Raw genomic sequence first — 17,005 nt, forward strand, 5'->3', positions numbered from 1 at the left:
GCAGGCGCACAGACACCAGCATCACCTGCACGGTGCCTGGGGGCGCCCTGCCGGCCCCCGTGCCCGTGTGCGTGCGCTTCGAGCACCGGGGCTGCGTGCGCGGCAACCTCACCTTCTGGTACAAGCGGAACCCGGTCATCACAGCCATCAGTCCCCGCCGCAGCCACGTCAGGTGAGAGAGACCTGGACGCGACCCCAGGCCAGGGCACTCCCTGGGGCTGCACCTGGGCTCACGGGGCTTGCTGTCCCCCCACAGTGGCGGCAGGACCATCACGGTGGCTGGCGAGCGTTTCCACATGGTGCAGAAGGTGTCCATGGCCGTGCACCACATCGGCCGGGAGCCCACGGTGAGGGCGGGGCCCCAGTGGGCAGGGCCGGTTGTGGCCCCGGCTGACCAGGCGTCCCTCCACCACATCTCCTCATCTCTGCCTCTCCTGTCTCTTTGCCTCTCTCCCCCTCTTTTCCCACATCTGATTATCCCTCCCGTCCCCCACCTTGACCCCGGCCCCCCCTCAACCAGCTCTGCAAGGTTCTTAACTCCACCCTCATCACCTGCCCATCGCCCGGGGCCCTGAGCAACGCGTCAGCCCCCGTGGACTTCTTCCTCAACGGCCGGGCCTACGCAGACGAGGCAGCCGTGGACGAGGAGCTCCTGGACCCCGAGGAGGCCCAGCGGGGCAGCAGGTTCCGCCTGGACTACCTCCCTGACCCACAGTTCTCCACGGCGAAGAGGGAGAAGTGGATCAAGCACCACCCCGGGGAGCCCCTCACCCTGGTCATCCACGTGAGTGCCAGTGGGTGCCAGGTGGGGGGCGTGAGCAGGCCGGGCTTAGTCACAGGCCTCACGAGCACCCCTTCTGCTCCTGCAGAAGGAGCAGGACGGCCTGGGCCTCGAGAGCCACGAGTACCGGGTCAAGATTGGCCAGGTGGCCTGTGACATCCAGATCGTCTCCGAGAGAGTCATCCACTGCTCGGTCAACGAGTCCCTGGGCACAGCCAAGGGGCAGCTGCCCATCACAGTGAGTGGACGGGGCACTAGAGACAGAGGTGGGCTTGGCCCCCAGTCTTGTCCCAAGCGCCTGAGCATATGCCCCCCGTCCGGCACGTCTCAGCATTGTCATGCTCAGAAGCTTAGACAACCATGGCAAAGAGGAGCTTTACCTCCCCACCTGGCAGATGAGGAAACTGAGACCCAAAAACTTAGTGATCTGTTCAAGGTCGGTGATCAGCCCCAGCTGACTCTCAGAGGCCATGACAAGTTGTCCCCGTTCCACTGGTTGCTCTACCCAGAGTCTGGGCCGCCAGTTGCCATGCCGAGTCATGGAGGGAGGGAAGCAGGAGTGGAGAGAGGGCCTAGAACGTGGGATCTCTTCTGCACTGTACCTGCTTGCATGCCTCCTGAGATGGGGTTCTCACTCCCTCCCAGGTGGCACATGCCACCCAGGATGGCTCTGACTGCAAAAGCTCCCTTTCACCTGTACCCCAGTCCCAGTTCTGCCCTTTGAGTCCTAAGAACTCACCTGCTCCCCTGGTCGTTGGGCAGCCCTACAGATACTTCAGGACATGGCCAGGCTCTATGAACTGCCCGGACACTGGCTCTTCTGCTGCTCCTCCCAGGCTGCAATAATAATCACTGTTGCCTGTATTTATCGAGTCTCCCTTCTGTGCCAGGCTCGGGACTAAGGGCTTGACAAGCATCATCTCATTTAGCCCTCATAGCATCCCCAGGAGATGGGTGGGGCTCTCTCTGTCTCATAGTTGTGGCATCTGAGGCTCAGAGAGGTTAGGTGCCTTGCTCAAGACCGCACAGCTAGCGAGGAGAAGAGCCAGGGCGTAAGTCCAGGGAAGATACAACCCCCTCCCCCCACCTCTGTGCAGATCCAGGTAGGGAACTTCAACCAGACCATCGCCACGCTGCAGCTGGGGGGCAGTGAGACCGCCATCATCGTGTCCATTGTCATCTGTAGTGTCCTGCTGCTGCTCTCCGTGGTTGGTAAGGAGCCCCACCCTCGTGTCGTTTTGCGGGGGGCAGACCTACCCCACTTTGCCTCAGCCCCTCTGAAGACCAGTGGGTAGGAGAGAAGGCATAGTGGGCCGGGGCAGACTGAACAACGGCGTGAAGGTAGGAATGGGTGAGGCGCTCAGAGGGGGGTGAGGCGTGTGCCCCAGCCACAGCACAAAGGGTGGAGGACAATAGCTGTTGAGAAGTATGCTGGGCCCAGGCGATGGGCCCTGAGTGTCATGCAGAGGGATTCGGATCCTGTTCTCCAGTCAGTAGGGCCTGCTGAAGGTACTTATAAGAGGGCTGTTCAGGAAGATTAACCTTCCTCTTAGGTAGGCTATACCACTATTAAAATAATGGTTATGAAAGTAATGTATTCAATGTAGCATGGAAATTGAAGCCCTCATACACTGTTGGTGGGAATTTAAATGGTGCCATTGCCGTGGCAAACTCTCCGGCAGTTCCTCGACACGTTAAATAAAGTTACCGTGTGACCCAGCAGTCCCCGTCCTGGGTATCTGCCCGAGAGAGATGAAAACATATGTCCACACAAGCACCTGTGCATGAATGTTCATAGCAGCATTATTCATCACCAAAAGTGGCAACAGCCCAGATGTCTGTCAGCTGATGAATGGATAAAGAAAGTATGGTTTATCCATACTATGGGATAGTATTAAGCCATAAAGGAATATATATATTTTATACATCTCATTGTATGATATATATATAGATAGATAGATAGATTATATCTCAGAAAGGCGTTATAAGTACTGCTTTGTAATTTTTTAGAAGTTCTGACACGTGGTACAGCATGGATGCCCCTTGAGGATGTCATGATAAGTGAAAGATGCCAGACATAAAAGATCACATAGTTTGATTCCGTTTATATGAAATGTCCAGAATAGGCAAATCGATAAAGACAGAAAGCAAATTAGTGGTTGCCAGGGACGGGGGAGAGTGGATGGGGACTGACTACTTGTGGTTATGGGTCTTCAAGGGGCAGGGAAAGTGTGCTAAAATTAGATAGTGGTGATGGTTACACAACCCTGTGAATATACTAAAAGCCGTTCAATTGTATGCTTTACATGGATAGACTATATGGCATGTGCATTATATCTCAATAAAACTGTTTTTAAAAAAGTAATATATTCAATGTAGAAAATGTAGGGAAAACTGGGATAGAATATATAACATAAAAATATTATACATATTTTTTGGCTGCGTTGGGTCTTCGTTGCTGTGCATGGGCTTTCTCTAGTTGCAGTGAGCGGGGCCTACTCTTCGTTGCAGTGCACGGGCTTCTCATTGCGGTGGCTTCTCTTGTTTCGGAGCACGGGCTCTAGGCACGCAGGCTTCAGTAGTTGTGGCATGCAGGGTCAGTAGTTGTGGCTTGTGGGCTCTAGAGCTCAGGCTCAGTAGTTATGGCACACGGGCTTAGTAGCTCCGCGGATATGCATCTCGTTATATGAGATATATAGAGATGTGTTACATCCCAGAAAGGGGTTATAATATAATACTGCTTTGTAATCTTTTTAAAGTTTCTTATTTCACAAGTAATACCTCGTCGTTGTAGAAAGAACTGAAAATGCTAAATAGCAGAAGGAGAACAGAAATCACCCATAATTCTCTCATCTAGAGAAATCCACTGTTTACCACTATTTTATTTTTTTTCACTCAAGTAATTTTTTAAATTAATTTTTATTTTATATTATAGTTGATTTACATTGTTGTGTTAGTTTCAAGTGTACAGCAAAGTGATTTAGTTATACATAAACACATATCCATTCTTTTTCAGATTCTTTTCCCATATAGGTTATTAGAGTGTTGAGTGCAGTACCGTGTGCTATACAATAGGTCCTTGTTGGTTATCTGTTTTATATAGTCGTGTGTGTATGTTAATCCCAAACTCCTAATTTATCCCTCCTCCCACCTTCCCCCTTCGGTAACTGTAAGTTTGTTTTCAAAGCCTGTGAGTCTGTTTGTTTTGTAAATAAGTTCAATTGTATCATTTTTTTTTAGATTCCACATATAAGTGATATCATGATATTTATCTTTCTCTGTCTGATGTCCTTCACTTAGTATGATCATCTCTAGGTCCATCCATGTTGTTGCAGGTGGCATCATTTCATTATTTTTTATGGCTGAGTAATATTCCATGGCATATATGTACCACATTTTCTTTGTCCACTCCTCTGTTGATGGACATTTTGGTTGCTCCCATGTCTTGGCTATTGTAAATAGTGCTGCAGTGAACATTGGGGTGCATGTATCTTTTTGAATCATGGTTTTCTCTGGATATATGCCTGGGAGTGGGATTGCTGGGTTATATGGTAATTCTGTTTTTAGTTTTTTAAGGAACTTCCGTACTGTTCTCCATAGTGGCTGTATCAATTTACATTCCCACCAACAGTGCAAGAGGGTTCCCTTTTCTCCACACCCTCTCCAGCATTTATTGTTTGTAGACTTTTTGATGATGGCCATTCTGATCAGTGTGAGGTGATACCTCATTGTAGTTCTGATTTGCACTTATAATTAGCAGTGTTGAGCATCTTTTCATGTGCTTTTTGGCCATCTGTTTGTCTTCCCTAAAGAAATGTCTGTTTAGATTTTCCACCCATTTTTTGATTGGGTTGTTTGTTTTTTGATATTGAGCTACATGAGCTGTTTGTATATTTTATAGATTAATCCCTTGTCGGTCACTTCATTTGCAAATATTTTCTCCCATTCTGTGGGTTGTGTTTCTGTTTTGTTTATGGTCTTTTGGGTTTTTGTTTTTGCTGTGCAAAAGCTTTTAAGTTTAATTAGGTCCCATTTGTTTTTCTTTTTATTTTCATTACTCTAGGAGGTGGATCACAAAAGATAATGCTGTGATTTATGTCAGAGTGTTCTGCTTGTTTTCCTTTAAGAGTTTTAGTTTCCAGCCTAACATTAGATCTGTAATCCATTTTGAGTTTATTTTTGTGTATGGTGTTACAGAGTGTTCTAGTTTTTCTTTTACATGTAGCTCTCCAGTTTTTCCAGCACCAGTTATTGAAGAGACCGTCTTTTCTCCACTGTATAGTCTTGCCTCCTTTGTCATAGATTGATCATAGGTGCGTGGGTTTATCTCTGGGCTTTTTATCCTGTTCCATTTATCTGTATTTCTGTTTTTGTGCCAGTACCATACTGTTTTGATTACTGTAGCTTTGTAGTATAGTCTGAAGTCAGGGAGCCTGATTCCTCCAGCTCCATCTTTGTTTCTCAGGATTGTTTTGGCTATTCAGGGGTCTTTTGTGTTTCCATACAAATTGTAAAAATTTTTTGTTCTAGTTCTGTGAAAAATGCCATCAGTAATTTAATAGTGATTGCATTGAATCTGTAGATTGCCTTGGGTAGTATAGTTATTTTCACAATATTGATTCTTCCAGTCCCAGAACATGGTATATTTTCCATCTGTTTGTGTTATCTTCAATTTCTTTTATCAGCGTCTGATAGGTTTCAGGGTATAGGTCTTTATCCTCCCTAGGTAGGTTTATTCCTAGGTATTTTATTCTTTTCTATGCAATGGTGAGTGGGCTTGTTTCCTTGATTTCTCTTTCGGATCTTTCATTGTTATTGTATAGGAATGCAAGAGATTTCTGTGTATTAATTTTGTATCCTGCTACTTTACCAAATTCATTGATGAGCTCTAGTAGTTTTCCGGCAGCATCTTTAGGATTTTCTATGTATAGTATCGTGCCCTTTGCAAACAGTGACAGTTTTACTACTTCTTTTCCAATTTGGATTCCTTTTATTTCCCTTTCTTCTCTGATTGCTGCAGCTAGGACTTCCAAAACTATGTTGAATAATAGTGGCGAGAGTGGACATCCTCGTCTTCTTTCTGATCTTAGAGGAAATGCTTTCAGTTTTTCACCATTGAGAATGTTTGCTGTGGGTTTGTCATATATGGCCTTTATTATGTTGAGGTGGGTTCCCTCTATGCCCACTTTCTGGAGAGTTTTTATCATAAATGGGTGTTGAATTTTGTCAGAAGCTTTTTCTGCGTCTATTGAGATGATCATATGGTTTTTATTTCTCAATTTGTTAATGTGTATCACTGATTTTTTTTGCAGATATTGAAAAATCCTTGCATCATTGGGATAAATCCCACTTGAGCATGGTGTGTGATCCTTTTAATGTGTTGTTGGATTCGGTTTGTAGTATTTTGTTGAGGATTTTTGCGTCTATGTTCATCAGTGATACTGGCCTGTAATTTTCTTTTTTTGTAGTATCTTTGCCTGGTTTTGGTATCAGGGTGATGGTGGCCTCATAGAATGAGTTTGAGTGTTCTTTCCTCTGCAGTTTTGGGAATAGTTTCAGAAGGGTAGGTGTTTATCACTATTTTAAACAAACACACATTTCTTATTATAAGAATGGGACATGGAGCCTTATCTTCCTGACCGTTTCCCAAGCCCTTGGCCCTGTAGTTTTCAACCCACTGGGGAGGAGAGGACCATGAGCTGAGGCGCCTGCCCCAAGGAGCTGGAGCTGAGGGATGCAGGCAGGACCTCTCCCTTCAGGCCCAGGCCCTGCACAGGGCAGGTACCGACAAATGCTCCCCGAAGGGCTTTCATTGGCCTGACCCGCCTCTCTGCTGCCCACAGCCCTGTTTGTCTTCTGCACCAAGAGCCGCCGCGCTGAGCGCTACTGGCAGAAGACACTGCTGCAGATGGAGGAGATGGAATCCCAGATCCGAGAGGAAATCCGTAAAGGTAGTGGGTGGCGACCATGCGAGACCTTGGGCCTCGGCTTCACCATCTGATCCACTCACAGCCACTGCCTGTTTACCAGGCTTTGCTGAGCTGCAGACAGACATGACGGATCTCACCAAGGAGCTGAACCGCAGCCAGGGCATCCCCTTCCTGGAGTACAAGCACTTTGTGACCCGCACCTTCTTCCCTAAGGTCAGTTCGGGCCCCTGCCGGCTACTTCAGGAGCTCCTCGACCCCTCCCTGGGCCCTGAGAACCTAGAGGGCACTTCTGTGCTGATGGAAGAACTTGACAAGTGCAGCCTGGGCCCCTTGAGCAGTACGAAACCTGCACGCCTGCCTGTGGCAGCCTGGGCCCCTGCCCTGGCCTGCCGAGGGAGAGGGCCCAGTTTCCCCCACTTTCCTTCTCTGCCCACTGATGTTTTAATTGTCCATACAGAAGCTGGCTGCCAGGCCCACTTTTCTCCTGGGGTGCTGGGCATGACTCCCCTCTCAGGGGGTGAGTAGAGGCACCAGTTCACTGCCAGCCCCTCTCCTTTCTGAGCCCCTTCCCAGGGAGGCTTCTCTGGGTCTCCACATCTCCTCCTGTCCACTGGACTCTGTCCCATCCCTTCCATGCCTTCTTGTGCTGTTCCAGGGGCCGCTGCCTTGTCCCCACCTTCCCTGGCCTGTCAGGAGTGTTTATGCCAGTGGCCAGCAGCCTCCGCGGGCCCTGTCCACACTGTTCTCCATGCAGCAGCCACAGACGGCCCATACTGTGGTCCCTGCAGGCATTTCTGCCTCAGTTTCCCTCATTCTGCATGGAGCTGCTGTGGCTTCCCCTTCAGCCTCGTGCACTTGAGCTTTGCCACACCTGGGCTCATGCTGCTTCTGCTCCTTTTCCTTCAGGAAGCCCCCGAGGATTCCCGTCCCCTCTCCTCTGGAGTCCTATGGCACCTGGGTGTGGCCCACTGCCTCTTCTTCCTTTGTAAAGTGGGCTTTGGCATTTGTCGAGTGGCCCCTGCATGCGTCAGGGGAAGGTGCAGCCCTGCCGAGATGCTGGGGGTCTGCGGCCCTGCTGAAGGGCTGGGGGTCTGCCTCCACAGTGCTCCTCCCTCTATGAAGAGCGTTACGTCCTGCCCTCCCAGACCCTCAATTCCCCGGGCAGCTCCCTGGTGCAGGAGACCCACCCACTGCTGGGAGAGTGGAAGGTGAGTAGTCCTCCACCCGTACACACACACACACACACTGGGCTGCCTCAGGGCAACCCCATCTCTCTCTGGGCCCCACTTTCCAGCTCATCTGACCCATTGATCCTAATCATGGGAAGTTGGGAGGAACCTGCCATTGGATGGTAGTGAGCCCTCCATCACAGGAGGTATTCAAGGGGCCATTCAGGGTGTTCTGCATGCTGACCCCCAGGCCAGGTAGAGATGGGAGAGGATTGGGTCCCCCTGGACATCCCACTCCCCCTGCTGCTTAGGGAATGGAAAGTGAGAGGGTCCCCCCACCCCTCACACAGGGATACTAGGTTGCCTTCTGGCACCCTTGCCTGAGCCTCACTTTTCAATTCAACTGAGCCACTGTTCCCATTCACAGGGAGGTAGGAGGTGTCTACCACTAAAGGTAATGAGCTCCCCCTCCCAGGAAGCATTTGAGGAGCCATTCAGGGCATCCTAAGTGCTGACTCCTAGGCCAGGCAGAGACACTGGACCTCTGTGGACACCCCCTCACTGAATGCTTCTGCAGATCCCCGAGAGCTGCCGGCCCAACATGGAAGAGGGCATCAGCCTGTTCTCCTCGCTGCTCAACAACAAGCACTTCCTCATTGTCTTCGTCCACGCACTGGAGCAACAGAAGGACTTTGCAGTGCGGGACAGGTCAGGCTGCAAGGCTCTGGGGGAGGGCAGGGGCCTGCTGGAGGCCACCCAGCCGGTCCTGGGTCTGCCTGGCTGGATCCAAGCCTGGGCCAGTTTCCAAATCACCATGTCCTTGGGGCAGCTGGCATCTCCCCAGCGTCAGACCCTGGGTGCTGGGGCGTTGGAGGTCCTGAGACCCCCTTCCCCATTCTTCCCCTTCCTGGTCTGCTTGCCAGGATAGGGCTCGTGGGCATGGCGGTTGCTGTGCGTGGTAGGGAAGGTAGCCCTTTCTCCAGCGAGATTTTCATCACACTCACCCGTCCATCCAGCGACAAGGTAGCAGCAGAACCCACTGCGTGGTCCTCGGAGCCCAGGGCCTTGCAGTGCGGGTGGTGCTGACGCCCCCAGCCCACGCCCACCCACAGGTGCAGCCTGGCCTCCCTGATGACCATTGCGCTCCACGGCAAGCTCGAGTACTATACGGGCATCATGAAGGAGCTGCTGGTGGACCTCATCGACGCCTCGGCTGCCAAGAACCCCAAGCTCATGCTGAGGCGCACGGAGTCCGTGGTCGAGAAGATGCTCACCAACTGGATGTCCATCTGCATGTACAGCTGCCTGAGGGTGAGGGGGCCGGGCCGCTGTGCCGCCACCTAGGCCGATTTCATTTTATTCTCATGCCAGCTCTGCCGAAGGGATTATCAAGTTCTTTGTGCAGATGTGGAATGGGGAGGGCAGAGGGACAGCCCCGTAGGATCCATTATACAGATGGGGAAACTGAGGCTCAGAGAAGGCCTGACTTCCTGCAAGGGCTCAGAGCCAGCCCAGGACGGAACAGAGGCTCTGTCAGTGGCATTGTTTCAGAAGATTGTCTTCTCAGTCCTCATATGCCCCCTGATGTGCCTTTGAGTCCAGCTCTGCCACTTCCCTGCTGGGTGACCCTGAGCAGGTTGCTTGCCCTCTCTGAGTCTCGGCAATGAGAATGACACCCCGTACCTGGAAGGGTTGCTGGCAGGATGAAATGAATGTGGCCACCCACATTAGGCGATGTTCGAGCTTGGAGTCCACAGAGACACCTCTGGGTGGGGGATGGGAGTGAGGCAGCGGCACCAGGATCAAAAGGAGGGTATAAGCAGGCAGCCACGGAGGTATTGGCAGAAGCGGGTAGCGAAGGCATTCCAGGTTGGGGCCGGACTCTGGAGTGTGGGCTGGAGGCCAGGGGCTGGGCCAGGCAGTCTGGCCTCAGCCTCTGACAGGCGCCCACCTTCCACAGGAGACGGTGGGGGAGCCGTTCTTCCTGCTCCTGTGCGCCATCAAGCAGCAGATCAACAAGGGCTCCATCGACGCCATCACAGGCAAGGCCCGCTACACGCTCAACGAGGAGTGGCTGCTGCGGGAGAACATCGAGGCCAAGCCCCGGGTGAGCCGGGCGGGCGGGCAGGGAGGGGTCCCGCACCCCCGGAGAGTCCCGGCTCCACTGCTGCCCGCCCCCCCCACTCCCTGCAGGCTGTCTCCCCTCCGGGGCCCGGTGGTCGCCCGCTGACCCTCCCCCTCTCTCCTGCAGAATCTGAACGTGTCCTTCCAGGGCTGCGGTATGGACTCGCTGAGCGTGCGGGCCATGGACACAGACACGCTGACGCAGGTGAAGGAAAAGATCCTGGAAGCCTTCTGCAAGAACGTGCCCTACTCCCAGTGGCCGCGTGCCGAGGACGTCGACCTAGGTGGGCAGGGTAGGGCAGGGACGGCAGGCGTGGGGCTGCTTCAGCAGCGCAGGCCCCTGCCTTGGGCGCACACACTCCCGCCGCTCAGCAGATGTGCGCTAACTGTGGCTCTGGGGACGTGCAGACAGATCAGCTGCCAGGAGCTCTGTGTGGGGCGGGGAGGGGAGACAGGGCCTGCGGTGGGAGGTCGATGCAGGCTGCTGCCAGGGTGGGCGGGAGAGGCCTCCCCAGCAGATCTGAGATCCCAGTGATAGCCCCGAGGATGAGGCCTTTCCAGAGCTCCTGCTCTGCGCCCGGCACCCTCTCCCCTCCCCGTCTCCCAGGTGGGCAAGTAGAGGCTCAGAGACAGGTGTGGGTGCCCCCGGTTCTCTCCCCGTGTGGCCCGCTGGGGGCCTGCCTCCCCGCGGCCCCTGCTCCCAGCCCTGATGCCCTTCCCCCTGCCCGCAGAGTGGTTCGCCTCGAGCACGCAGAGCTACATCCTGCGGGACCTGGACGACACCTCGGTGGTCGAGGATGGCCGCAAGAAGCTCAACACGCTGGCCCACTACAAGGTGGGCCCCGGCTCCACCCACCTCCCACCACTCCCAACTTCCCTGACCTCCGACCTCTGACCTCGGCCTCTCTCCCCCTCAGATCCCTGAAGGTGCCTCCCTGGCCATGAGCCTCACAGACAAGAAGGACAACACCCTGGGCCGAGGTAGTGCTGGTGGACGTGGGGAGGGCCCCTTCTGAGCGGCCCCAGTGGGGAAGCTGAGGCTTCGAGGGACGGGGCTGGGCCGGGCTGAGGCTCCCTGCTGGGGGCGGGGCCGGGCCCCCCTGCCGCAGGGCTGCTTGGCAGGGCCTGTGGCCAGGCCTCTCAGCGCTGGATTCCTGCAGGCAGCAGAGAGAGGCTCCAGGAGGGTGGGATGTGATTCCAAGAGGCCATGTGGACTTTGGCCTGTGTCCCCGCCTCAAACATCCCATCCATACCTTCAGATGCCCCAGGCCTGGGGTCCTAGGCTCCTCTGGGTCTTGGGGTTCCCTCCTGAGGCAAGGAGCAGGCTCTCGGGTCTCTCCCAGTGAGGTCTGGGCTGGGGGTTGAGGGCCGCCACCCTGCCCTACTCGGGGGCCGTGACCGTCTCCCTGCTGCTGCCGTCACCTGGTGGATGTTTCCGTCTGTCAACGCCTCTGTCTTTCTCTGTCTACCTCATTCTCCGCGTGTGTCTCTGGATCTCGCTCTCAGCTCTCTTACTTTGCATTTCTCTCTCTGTGCCTTGTTCTCTCCACATGTCCGTTTCGCTCTGTCCATGGAGCTCAGTTTCTTTCTCCATCTTTTGGTCTCCATTTCTGTTTCTCTCTCTCCCCCACTCCTCTCTCGTTTATTGTGTGTGTTTTCCCTCTCGCAGTGAAAGACTTGGACACAGAGAAGTATTTCCATTTGGTGAGTGCCCTGCCTCCGGCCCTGGGCGTGCCCGCCCTTCACTGGGTGTCGACTTGGCTTCCTGCCACCCTGGGCCTCTGGGGGCAGTGCTTGCAGGCCCTGGGAAAGGCTGGAGTGGGGAGCGGGAACGGGACCCAGGGTAGCTTGCGTGCACCACAAAGAGAGCCCAGTGCCCACGGGCGGCCGGGGATGGTGCCTGGCGCCAGCACTGACCACTGCCCCGGCCTCCCAGGTGCTGCCCACGGATGAGCTGGCAGAGCCCAAGAAGTCCCACCGGCAGAGCCACCGCAAGAAGGTGCTACCAGAGATCTACCTGACCCGCCTGCTGTCCACCAAGGTGGGCCGGCCCTCATCTGTGTCCTCGCTCCAGTGGGTCAGCTGCGAGCACACACTTGGAGTGAGGGGGACAGCGCTTCCCCTGTGCGGCCAGCCGGGCTCTGGGGCGAGCGGCCAAGGGCTTTGGGTCCCAGCTGAGGAGGGGTTTGCTCCCAGCATGGAGGGTGCCCGATGACAACTTCTCTATCAGCCCGTGTGACACGGAGGGCAGCAGAGGCCCAGCGATGCCCCCAAGGCCACACGGCTGAGAGCTCACACTCCAGCCCGGCAATTCCCTGCTCTATGTCTCAGTCCTTCCAACACCCTTGTGGGGTAGGTTGCACTAACCCGTTTCACAGACAGGAAGACCGAGGCCCAGAGAGGTTAGATGACCAGCCTGATGCCACGTAGCTTCCCCATCCACCCAGCACTGCTCAGTCCCAGCACCACGGGCTCCCCTGAACTGCCAGAGGTGCCTGCTTACCCGCCTCCGTGTGGTCCTGGGCTGACGACGGCCACCTCCTTCCATGCAGGGCACGCTGCAGAAGTTTCTGGATGACCTGTTCAAGGCCATTCTGAGTATCCGTGAAGACAAGCCCCCACTGGCTGTCAAGTACTTCTTTGACTTCCTGGAAGAGCAAGCAGAGAAGAGGGGGATCTCAGACCCTGACACCCTACACATCTGGAAGACCAACAGGTGGCGGGCCAGTGTGGTGTGGGTGGGAGGCCAGAGGAGAAGGCTGTGTGGCTTCACTCTATCATTGGGGGCAGCAGTGGTGCGGGGGTTCAGAGCCTGGTCTCTCAGCCCACCGGCCTGGGTTCAATCCCTTATGCCATTCCAAGCTGTGTGACCTTGGGTAAGTGACTTAACCTCTCTGTGCTTTCGTTTCTCCTAGCTATAAAACCAGGGCAGTAAAAGTAACGCACTTTAATTGTAAGAGTTAACCAAAGTGGGCATTGCCTAAGTTCTGCCCTTCCCGTCCCTCTCCCCCACCCCTGTGCGGTGGCCCCGTCATTGCCTAAGTTACACTTAGGCCCGTGGTCATGTTCCTGCCCCCGATCACATCCCTCCTTTGAGGCACGGTTTAGCTTTTCATGGTTACAAACCCCGACAAGAAGTTGTCGAAAACCTTAGCCTAACCCTCAGAAAAACATGCTGCAGACCTAGAAGTTTCTGTGTAGTTGCAGGGGCTGCTCAGAGCTCTGGTTGGGGTGGGGTGGGGGGTCTGTATGTCCCAGGCTGCCCAGTCACTGGGGAGGAGGGTGTTACCAACCCTCTGGCCCCCTGAGGCTAAGGATCCAGGCCTCTTCCCTCCCTCAGTCTGCCTGGTGACCCAGCTGATGATGGACTTCCCGCAGCCATGCAGGGGCTGGAGGAGGAGCCATGGGCTGCGAGGCAGGGGCAGGGCGGGGGTTCTAATGGGAACCAGGCCTGTCTCGCTGGCTCCAGGCTGCTGCGTGAGAGCGGGCGACTCTGCAGGGGTGGGGCGGGCAGCAAGGGTGAAGTCAGGCCTTGCAGCTCCTGCCGCAGCCCGTGGCCCTCTCCACACAGGAAACCCGGCTCCCAGCCCCTCTGCTGCCCCAGCCGGCCGGGGATGGCCATCAGCCGCATTTGTGGGGGAGCAAACCGAGGTTTCCAGAGGTTCCGTCCTGTGACTAGTCTCCCCTGGCCTCGAGGGGCAAAGCCAGCCTGTCCCAAGCCCCCTCGGCAACCACTGCCTCCGCTGCCCACCCCCGGGTGGGGCGGGGCTCACACCGCTGCCCCTGTCACTCTCTGTCCCACAGCCTTCCTCTCCGGTTCTGGGTGAACATCCTAAAAAACCCACAGTTTGTCTTTGACATCGAGAAGACGGACCACATCGATGCCTGCCTCTCAGTCATCGCACAGGCCTTCATCGACGCCTGTTCCATCTCGGACCTGCAGCTGGGCAAGGTCAGCTGCTCCTGGGCAGGCCACCTGGTGCTGATGGGGACGGAGATCTTTCTGGGAGGGGAACCAAAAGAGCTCAGATCTGGGGGACGTGGGAATGAACGCGGTCATCAGAAGCAGGGGGGACTCCCAGAAACCGCCACCCACAGTCAAACTACGTGGCTGCAGACTGGCTGCAGCTGCCTCAGGTGTGCCCCGCACCAGTTCCCAATGCTGAGGCCGTGGAGCCAGACCGGGAGAAGCCAGAGTGAACGTGGAAAGCCTGTGTGGTCTGGCACACCATCAGAGACCCGTGGGCTCCGGGCGGCAGCCCTGATGGTCAAGAGCCATCCAGTGGGCACTGAGTGAAGGGGTGGGCAGAGGGGGGCACAAGTGACCAAGACCTTTGAATACATGCAGGAGGGAGACCCCTGAGGCATCTTTCTGCAGGGAGAGGACCCAGCTGGCTTTAGCAGGCGCGGAGGAGAGAGATCGGCATTCCAGGCAGAGGGAAGGGCCTGGGCCGGGCAGGGAGGCTGTGAGCGTTAATGAAATGGTAGAGTTAGACCTGCCCCTGCAGGAGGGCGGGTGCCTGGCCCTGTGTTTAGCCCATGACTTTCAGAGAGAGGCCACGAGAGGCAGAAAATGCCGTCACCTCTCACACACTATCTCGGAAAGCAGGACGCCCATGACAGAGAACTGGAACATACTTGGCACGTTTTGCTTTCAGGCGTAGGAAACATGTGATGGGAAATATTCCACTGAGACAGCAGTCAGGCTTCCAGAAATCTTAGCCACCAAGACCCATATCCCTAAGCAAGGATACAAACAAAACAGCCTGCGTGTCAAAGAGCTGGCACAAGCCCATGCACTTTTCCCCCCAGAAGTCGGTCCCCCCTTGAGGTCATCACCCTGACAGTTCCGTAGAAAAGAGGGCAGGGGTTCCAAGTACAAGGGCAGAGAGGAGAGGGGTGGGGGGGTCCCTGGTCCAAAGCCCGCAGGGCGGGGACGTTCAGTGATGGGCTCGTTTGTGTGGCAGGAGAGACGAGGGCTCATCCAGGAGAACACGAGTCTCTGTCTTAATCCCTCACTCCTCTCTGCCCAGGACTCACCAACCAACAAGCTCCTCTACGCCAAGGAGATTCCCGAGTACCGGAAAATCGTGCAGCGCTACTACAAACAGATCCATGACATGACTCCGCTCAGCGAGCAGGAAATGAACGCGCACCTGGCGGAGGAGTCACGGGTGCGCCGCGGGGACCTTGCTGGGCGGGACAAGGCGGGACTTGACCGTCAGCGAGGGGCTGTGTTTAAGCAGCGAGTCTTGGCTGGGCCGGGCCTGGTTTTGACCATGGAGTCAGCCTCTCTCCGACTCCCGCCTTGTCTTTCCTCACAGAAATACCAGAATGAGTTCAACACCAACGTGGCCATGACAGAGATTTATAAATACGCCAAGAGGTATCGCCCACAGGTGAGTAGCCCCCAGTGCGAGGCCCCCCTCGGAGCTACGATGCCCCCATGCCAGCCCTGCTCACTGCCACCCGCTCAGGGCAACACACCCAGGGTGAGGGTCCCTCTCTGGCATTCATATGCCCAGGACGTTTCCGCTTTGGGGGTGGCCAGCAGCAGTGGAAATCCAGGCAGTGTGTTCTCCCCCGGGATGTGCAGTGGGACCCGGGGGTCCTGGGCCCGGGCTTTGGCCCAGCTCCCTCCGCTTCCCCCTCAGATCATGAGCGCCCTGGAGGCAAACCCCACAGCCCGGAGGACGCAGCTGCAGCACAAGTTTGAGCAGGTGGTGGCCCTGATGGAGGACAACATCTACGAGTGCTACAGCGAGGCCTGAGCCTGGGGGCCGGCGGGACGGGCGCCCTCCCTCGACTTCGCTTTGTCCCCAGTGCCTCGGACTCCGGCTGGGAAACGACGCAGCACGAGGGGCCTCTCTGAGCCAGCCAGCGGAGCCCCCAGCCCTGGCCCCTTGGGCACCGTCCCCTCCCACCTGCCCCCAGACCCGGCTCTGGGCTGGGGGCTCAAATGCTGCAGCCGTTCCCCGGTAAGGCTCCCACCGTCCACCCAGCACAGCCTGGACGGCACCCCACTTGCTTTGCCCTGCACGGCCCAGTGCTAACGAACCCACCGATGGGCGAAGAGGCCGCCCGGCCCCGAGGTCGCAGCCGGAAACACTACCTCATCCTACCCGGTGGAGGGGAGGCCCCTTGAACCAGCCCTCAGCTGGTTTCCGCTTCAACCACCAAAATGTTGTCCCCATCTCTACTCACCTGCAGAGGACCCTGGCCACACGCCATCCAGCAGTGTCAGGTTTCTGTTCTTGAGCGGCCACTGGCTGAGTGGGCAGCATCCACTGCCCGCGGGAGGCTCTGTGCTGCCCTGGGAGCCGGGCGGGCAGGGGCCGAGGGGACAGGTGCTGGGCGATCCTGGTCTCGAGGCGGGGGAGGGGGCTGAGTTGCACCGAGGCTGTAGCTGGGCTACTTGATCTTGCTGGAAGTGTTTCTAAAGAGAGCACCACTTTTTGTTGTTGTTGTTTTTAAAAAAGCTTTTATATATTAAAAAACTTATCACGCGCCAACTGTGAATAGCTGCCACTAGTGCAGAGGACCCGGGGAGGGGTCCCGAGGGGCTCCCAGCGCAACACTGGAAATGACTGTTCCAGGGGACAGGCAGACCTGGCAGAGACCCCCGCGCCCTGGAACACCGTCCTTTCTGTTCTGCCAGAAGCGGCTGGCTGGGGCTGACCCAGCCAGTGCTGGGACAGGTCGCAGACCTTGGGGCTGGGCTGGAGGGGGAGGCTGGGATGCTCTGGAATCTTCTTTATAATAAAAGTCTGATGGGAAAACCTGCCGTGGGCTCCAGCCTTTATCCTGAGATGGCTCTGTACTTGTAGCAGAAGGGGGTGGGGCCTGGCTTAGGACCCTCCCAGCTCCCCTCGTGACGGGTGTGCAGATACCAACTCCGCTTCCGAGAAGGGAAACGCGGGCATCCACTGACCGCCAGGAATATGTCACAGCTGCTGTGTGCCATCTACCCCTGGGCAGGCCCTGCTCCTAACCTACTTACC

At 55.7% G+C, this 17,005-nt stretch overlaps 1 protein-coding gene across 1 annotated transcript in view; it reads left to right on the top strand.

Moving 5' to 3' along the window:
- PLXND1 (plexin D1) overlaps nucleotides 1-16,787 on the top strand; it is a gene marked incomplete at its 5' end in the record, with an annotated part of 75,979 nt that extends 59,192 nt beyond the window's left edge. The window contains 21 exons of the mRNA XM_024756483.1: nucleotides 5-172; nucleotides 257-347; nucleotides 521-784; nucleotides 870-1,019; nucleotides 1,879-1,993; nucleotides 6,625-6,732; nucleotides 6,812-6,924; nucleotides 7,815-7,919; nucleotides 8,458-8,588; nucleotides 8,993-9,191; nucleotides 9,841-9,987; nucleotides 10,132-10,288; nucleotides 10,736-10,839; nucleotides 10,922-10,985; nucleotides 11,674-11,708; nucleotides 11,941-12,045; nucleotides 12,557-12,720; nucleotides 13,809-13,956; nucleotides 15,038-15,178; nucleotides 15,329-15,403; nucleotides 15,659-16,787. Of these exons, the coding sequence (XP_024612251.1) occupies nucleotides 5-172; nucleotides 257-347; nucleotides 521-784; nucleotides 870-1,019; nucleotides 1,879-1,993; nucleotides 6,625-6,732; nucleotides 6,812-6,924; nucleotides 7,815-7,919; nucleotides 8,458-8,588; nucleotides 8,993-9,191; nucleotides 9,841-9,987; nucleotides 10,132-10,288; nucleotides 10,736-10,839; nucleotides 10,922-10,985; nucleotides 11,674-11,708; nucleotides 11,941-12,045; nucleotides 12,557-12,720; nucleotides 13,809-13,956; nucleotides 15,038-15,178; nucleotides 15,329-15,403; nucleotides 15,659-15,775 (2,701 nt within the window). The remainder of the gene's footprint in view (nucleotides 1-4; nucleotides 173-256; nucleotides 348-520; nucleotides 785-869; nucleotides 1,020-1,878; nucleotides 1,994-6,624; nucleotides 6,733-6,811; nucleotides 6,925-7,814; nucleotides 7,920-8,457; nucleotides 8,589-8,992; nucleotides 9,192-9,840; nucleotides 9,988-10,131; nucleotides 10,289-10,735; nucleotides 10,840-10,921; nucleotides 10,986-11,673; nucleotides 11,709-11,940; nucleotides 12,046-12,556; nucleotides 12,721-13,808; nucleotides 13,957-15,037; nucleotides 15,179-15,328; nucleotides 15,404-15,658) is intronic.
- Between the last annotated feature and the right edge of the window lie 218 nt (nucleotides 16,788-17,005).

This window comes from Neophocaena asiaeorientalis, unplaced genomic scaffold (assembly GCF_003031525.2).
Source record: "Neophocaena asiaeorientalis asiaeorientalis breed wild unplaced genomic scaffold, Neophocaena_asiaeorientalis_V1.1 scaffold392, whole genome shotgun sequence".
NCBI lineage: Eukaryota > Metazoa > Chordata > Mammalia > Artiodactyla > Phocoenidae > Neophocaena > Neophocaena asiaeorientalis.